The sequence below is a fragment of the Eucyclogobius newberryi genome, unplaced genomic scaffold (assembly GCF_026437365.1).
Source record: "Eucyclogobius newberryi isolate DKJ021-1_F unplaced genomic scaffold, fEucNew1.0.hap1 SCAF_3, whole genome shotgun sequence".
NCBI lineage: Eukaryota > Metazoa > Chordata > Actinopteri > Gobiiformes > Gobiidae > Eucyclogobius > Eucyclogobius newberryi.
Window position 1 is genome coordinate 18,296,688 of NW_027315945.1, and position 6,396 is coordinate 18,303,083.

The 6,396-nt window shown below is 41.6% G+C and overlaps 1 protein-coding gene across 2 annotated transcripts; it reads left to right on the plus strand.

Moving 5' to 3' along the window:
• The first annotated feature begins 997 nt into the window (after positions 1-997).
• LOC140373719 (polyadenylate-binding protein 1A) lies at positions 998-5,544 on the plus strand. Of its 2 annotated transcripts, none has more exons than XM_072460349.1 (14): positions 998-1,765; positions 2,312-2,505; positions 2,640-2,755; positions 2,922-3,061; positions 3,122-3,216; positions 3,300-3,437; positions 3,548-3,643; positions 3,725-4,088; positions 4,178-4,300; positions 4,389-4,531; positions 4,605-4,689; positions 4,787-4,917; positions 5,037-5,127; positions 5,198-5,544. In XM_072460349.1, the coding sequence occupies exons 1-13, from the start codon at positions 1,573-1,575 to the stop codon at positions 5,124-5,126; spliced, it is 1,908 nt and encodes a 635-aa protein (XP_072316450.1). In that variant the 5' UTR covers positions 998-1,572; the 3' UTR covers position 5,127; positions 5,198-5,544. The 2 variants fall into 2 exon arrangements, with proteins under 2 accessions (XP_072316450.1, XP_072316451.1); XM_072460350.1 differs by having other exon boundaries at positions 2,922-3,052.
• The last annotated feature ends 852 nt before the right edge of the window (positions 5,545-6,396 follow it).

Here is a 6,396-nt window from a genome sequence, read left to right on the forward strand (position 1 = left end):
ATCTCGTTAGCTTTGTTGCTTAGTTATTGTCTTGGGGTTTTATTAAAAAGGTCAGGTTGGAAAAAAAAGTTTGTTTTGGGGGAAAATGGTTCATTTAAATTAGATTAAAAATATATGAAAAATGTTACAAATCCTGTTTATCATCAAAGAAATTGCAAGGTTTCCAGGGATGTTTTTGATAGTATAATGAGAAATGTTGTTAAAATACCCCCTGAAAAAATGGACCAGTGCCATGTCAAAGAACAGAAGGGACATTTGGCATAAAACGCACTGCCCCGGGTCCAGACAAAGCATTCATACTGTGTAGGCTACTGTACTGTATTTATAACCTTGAAATAAATTGAGCCTGTTTTGATCAGTACAAAACCTGTTTGTCGTTTAATGTTGTTGTTGTTGTTGTTGTTGTTTTATGGCGGTTGGCATCCGAGTGTTGCATTACCGCCAGACTTTATTCCTCAGACGTTTCGTAGTCGTTGGTATCCAAAGTGAAGTGTTACATTACTGCACGACTTTATTCTTTAGACTTTATTCTTTTCTTTAGACTTTCAGATTCCGACCGGCTTTATTCCAGAGCTGACTCTTCATCTCCTTCTTTGGTGTTTGGTGCTTCCGCCGTACAGCTTTATTCTTAGGCTTCATTCTTTTAGGCTTTGATACTTCTACTGTTGTCGCTGCTTGACAGCCGTGCGTCTACTGGATTGGGCCCCCCTGCTTATATTGTACATTTACACTCAAGTGACATCATAAAGCTTAAACTTTAAGCTTTATGATGATCTCTGAAGTGATTGTTATTTGGAAGTAACACTCAAACTCCAAGAGACCCAGCCAAATCAGGAACAAGTTCTGCAGGTAAAAATGGGAAGTGGTTCCTTAAAAAAAATATAGTGTTAAGACGAGAAATATTACATTGTTAGTTTTTGATCAGTAGAGGTTGTTATGCAATAGTTGTTCTCGCGAGACACCGGGGACACGCGCCGAGACTTGGTCTGGAATTCGGAAGCGCCTCCACCGCGTCGACCTTCCTTTCGCTCCCGTAATCCGTCTGCGTAGGGTGTGCTCCAGAGCTAGTCTCGGCACACATTTTATTATTATGAAACAAACCAAAAGCTAGACGCAGACCTATTTTTATAAGAAAAAACTAAAAAAAAAATCGGTGAAGCAGGATTTCATTTGCCAACTCAAGCAACGCACAGAAGACGCCGCCTTCGAAAACGAACGCAATCGAGTGTTAGCCGCTAAAGCGTTAGCCTCATTGTTGGAAGCGTGGGTGATTAGGTTATCTCGTTCCACTGTAACTTTTTTTATTCCAACCCTTTACATTTTGCCATTCCAAATATACTTTTAACATTCCAATTGTGACGTACCAACTCTTTGATCTGCATTGTCGATTCCGTGCTTTCATCTTTACGTCAGGTGTCAGACGGGCCATACTGTGGCACCTGAAGCTAACTAGCGCGCACGCTGCTAACCCTGGAAGAGCGCTACGTTGAAACACCCGAGGGATTGCCGCACGAATATTTTTTTTTTTCTTCCTATTTTTGTGACAATCTCTAAAGACGTAGACGCGTAAACATGAACCCCAGTGCGCCCAGTTACCCCATGGCCTCCCTCTATGTGGGGGACCTGCATCCAGACGTGACCGAGGCTATGCTGTATGAGAAGTTCAGCCCGGCCGGCCCGATCCTCTCCATCAGAGTGTGCAGGGACATGATCACCCGCCGCTCACTGGGATATGCCTACGTGAACTTCCAGCAGCCCGCGGACGGTAAGTCTGCTGCAGTTTTAATCTTTGTGAGGTTGACGAAGGCAAAGTCTAATAGACTCCATTTTGAAAAGACGTGGATGAAGCTAATGTCAAAGCGTGACCAACATTTAAATTTGCGCATGATTTTGATAAAGAATTGATATGGCTCAATGTGGCGTCCCAGGTATTCTACAGTCTAGGCATCTTTTAACTACACTGTCAACTATTATATTATTTTAATTGTATACATTCTCAAGACTATCAATCCAACCACACAAACTTGCACACATGCAATAAATTGACCTTGGTATTCTAGGGGAAATGCTCTCGATTATGTTCATAATTCATAAATAATTAATTCGTTCCTGAAAAATGTCGTTATCAGTCCATTTTCATCTAAAAGATTATCATTCACACACAACATGCACCATGTGCTGCTCAGTGGATTGCACACATGCCTGCTATGTGGACACATTGCTCCATGTCCTTTTCTACCTGTTCCCCTAACACCAGTAGCATGCAAGTAAATTGTTCCTGCATATGTAATGTTAACTGTGTTTTTGTCAGCTGAGCGAGCCCTGGACACCATGAACTTTGATGTCATCAAAGGAAGGCCTCTTCGTATAATGTGGTCACAGCGCGATCCATCACTGAGAAAAAGTGGAGTGGGCAACATCTTCATCAAAAACCTGGACAAATCGATTGATAACAAAGCTCTTTACGACACATTCTCAGCTTTTGGAAACATCTTGTCCTGCAAGGTAAGGGTTGTCTGGTTGGTTGCCTCATTTAGGCGTGTACTCTGCATGATCTGCATTAAGGTGAAGAGTTTTGAGTGTTTATTCTGATTTGCATGGTGTTGTATTTGACATGCGTGAATATTCCCTTTTTAAAGGTGGTTTGTGATGAAAATGGTTCAAAAGGCTACGGCTTTGTTCACTTTGAGACCCACGAGGCTGCTGAGCGTGCCATTGAGAAAATGAATGGCATGTTGCTCAATGACCGAAAAGTGTAAGTGTTTTCAGTTTGTGGATCTATATCTAACCTTTTAAGTGTTAGCTGCATTTTGTTGATTATTTATCTAACATCAAACTTGAAAAAAGTGGATTTTTAATATGAACTATATTGATTATATGTTTTGAAGTCTGTTTCTTGTGCCTTTTTAATACATCTATAGGTTTGTTGGGCGCTTTAAATCACGAAAGGAAAGGGAGGCTGAACTGGGTGCCCGTGCCAGAGAATTTACAAATGTTTACATCAAGAACTTTGGAGAAGACATGACTGATGACAAGTTGAAGGATCTCTTTGGTAAATATGGTAAGTAGTGGTAATGGTATCGAGACAGAAATGAGGTGTACCTTAACAAATGTTTTGTAGGTCCAGCCTTGAGTATACGTGTAATGACAGATGAAAATGGCAAATCCAAAGGATTTGGGTTTGTGAGCTTTGAAAGGCATGAAGATGCCCAGAAGGTAAATAGTATACACTAATTCAGGACACTACCTTATTCAGACTTGATCATTTAAGTTTTACTGCATTGGTGTGTTCTTCTCAGGCGGTCGACGACATGAATGGTTCAGAGTTGAATGGCAGGCAGGTTTATGTGGGACGAGCACAAAAGAAAGGAGAACGCCAGAATGAGCTCAAACGCAAATTTGAGCAGATGAAACAAGATCGCATGACCAGATACCAGGTCAGTCCCCCCCTTTTTTTTTTTTTTTTTTTTTTTTTTCTCAATAAAAGTACATGAGGGAAGAATTAGTGCTCATGAGTTTGGAGGCATAAAATTTTCCCTAATTTCAGGGTGTTAACTTGTATGTAAAAAACTTGGATGACGGTCTTGATGATGAGCGTCTGCGCAAAGAGTTCTCTCCTTTTGGGACCATTACAAGTGCAAAGGTACAGAACAATGTTGTCTTTGGCCGTGATTGGAAAATACAGCCAGTGCTTATTTTGTATCATTTTTTTTCTTCCTTGCAGGTCATGATGGAAGGCGGGAGGAGCAAAGGCTTTGGCTTTGTGTGCTTCTCTTCCCCAGAAGAGGCCACTAAAGCTGTCACTGAGATGAATGGACGCATTGTAGCCACTAAGCCACTATATGTGGCTCTGGCTCAGAGAAAGGAGGAGCGTCAGGCACATCTCACCAACCAGTACATGCAGAGGATGGCCACCGTCCGTGCTGTGCCCAACCCTGTACTCAACCCTTACCAGCCTGCTCCCCCCTCGGGCTACTTCATGGCTGCTATTCCTCAGGCGCAGAACCGTGCTGCATACTATTCTGCTAACCAGCTGGCTCAGCTGCGGCCAAGCCCTCGCTGGGCCACACAAGGAGTGCGTCCTCAGCGTAAGTTTTTCTGCAGTTTTCTGCTTCATCAACTTTTATCATTTTCTGTCCTAGCAACCATCTGAAATTGTTCCTCTTTTATAATGTAGATTTCCAGAACATGCCCAGTGCGATGCGCCCGTCTGCTCCCAGACCGCAAACGTTCAACACCATCCGCCCAACAACAGCCGCCAACACACAGGTTCCACGCATGATGACTTCTCAGCGAATGCGTAAGTGTTGCACATAATTTTGATGGATGGTTAGGATGTTTGTTCAGAACATTTAATAAATAGTTCCTCCCTTTCCTCCTTTCCTTAGCCACTCAGCCCCTGAGCCAGCGACCTGTCAGTGCTTCTGCCGCTACAGCTCCTGTGCGCACCATCCCTCAGTACAAGTACGCCGCAGGAGTGCGGAACCCACAGCAACACCTCCCCTCCCAGCCACAGGTCCCCATGCAACAGGTAACAGATCACTTAACAGCTCCGGTCTTTTGGTTTCAACTATATTCAAACTTGAAGTTGGTTATATCTCCAGCCTGCTGTGCACGTCCAAGGACAAGAGCCACTGACCGCCTCCATGCTGGCAGCTGCCCCGCCTCAGGAGCAGAAGCAGATGCTGGGTGAGTGTTGCCTCTGATCTATAAACTGTTCTGTTTTTTTTTAAGTTTAGGCAACTTCTGTTTTTTGTGGGTATTAACTCCATCTGCTTCTTTTCAGGTGAGCGCTTGTTCCCCTTGATTCAGAACATGCACCCCAGCTTGGCTGGTAAGATCACTGGTATGCTGCTGGAGATTGACAACTCAGAGTTGCTTCACATGCTTGAGTCTCCCGAGTCTCTGCGCTCAAAGGTCAGTCTGGACTTCAAAATTATGCTTTTTTTAGTGTTACTTTTTAAAGTCAGCTTTTTAAACCTGGCTCTTGTTGCATAAAATGCTGATTCTAGTGGTTGAATGTGAATTGTTTTTAGGTGGATGAGGCTGTTGCTGTGCTTCAGGCCCACCAGGCCAAAGAAGCAGCTCAGAAGTCCACTACTCCAGCTGGAGTTCCCAGTGTCTAAGGTATGTGTGGCCAGTTAATTATCTCATTTCTACTTGAGTCAAGCAAATCAACCATGTTTTCGTTTCACAGAATTTTGAAACCTGCTTCACCGATGGAAAAAGAGAAAAAAAATATTAAACATTGAAAAACCTAAAACTCTGAAAACATCGCAAAATGATAAATTATGTCTTAAAAAAAGAAAAACAATTGACATTGCCAGGTCTAGGGATGGTTTGACTAGGCCTTGATCATAAATAAAAATTTGTTGACAAAAAAAATAGCAAAATAGAGAAAATTGAGAGAATACATTTGAATGCATTGTTTTATGTCATTTTACTTACATTGCTCAGATTATCAGCCATGCTCGAGAATGTTGTAGTGGAGCATTTTGGAAGGTGATTTGTATTGTACTGGCTGTAATAAATTCTCATTCAAAATGTTTGCCTCTGTTTTACTGATCATACTTGAATACCATGAATTATTCTTTTCCTTCATGCTAGCCAATTTTAGAAGACAATTTAAAGTTTGGTAAAACAAAGCTAAAAGTCTTTAGATGTCTAGAAATTATAAGCTTACGGGTGTGCAACCTTAGCAAATCCTGGTTATCCACACGGTGTCATTGCAGCTCGTGGTTACAGGCTTGCAAGTTGTCTTTGTTGTAATGCAATTTTGTGGATGAGTTTCCCCAGAAGGGGTTTAAACTACAATTTTTATTTGTCAGCTATTGGTGGTGGTAGTCTAATTTTGCAATATTACAACACCTATAATATATATTTTACTGGTGGATCAACTAAAAAAAATATATTTAAAGTTTATAACCTTCCAGGTATTTTTGCTAAACCAAATGGCTGATAAACCCTTGGAATAATGCACATTTAATTGAAACCAACCACCAGTTTCTGTCATTTTCCCTAGGGCACTGATGGGGCTTGAACTACCAGGGCTTGAGGCATTGCATTATTTCCCAACATGGCTGATTACTGAACTTGACCTTAATACATTCTGCAGTGAATTAATATAATCCTGCATCTATCTAAGTTATAACTGCTCATAGGTCACCACAACCAAGTAATTTCTAGTTTCCTCATTGCTTTAGTCTGAAGGTTAGACTCAACTCTTCAGCAACAATTCTTAGTGACCTATGTGGCTCTGGAACCTGGATGACACATCCCACTCTGCTTACCTAATGGGTTGGGATCAGAATCTTCAACAACCAGTAACAAAATAGGCAATCTTTACTTCCAGAAATTACATACATTTAAATGCAATATTTATATTGTGTTGTAAAC

Bases quoted from the DNA above. Each gene is read 5' to 3' on its own strand.
- LOC140373719 (XM_072460349.1), top strand. From the start codon at position 1,573: ATGAACCCCAGTGCGCCCAGTTACCCCATGGCCTCCCTCTATGTGGGG. The intron at 4,690-4,786 runs GTGAGTGTTGCC...GCTTCTTTTCAG, and splicing joins GGAGCAGAAGCAGATGCTGG to GTGAGCGCTTGTTCCCCTTG. The intron at 4,918-5,036 runs GTCAGTCTGGAC...AATTGTTTTTAG, and splicing joins CCGAGTCTCTGCGCTCAAAG to GTGGATGAGGCTGTTGCTGT.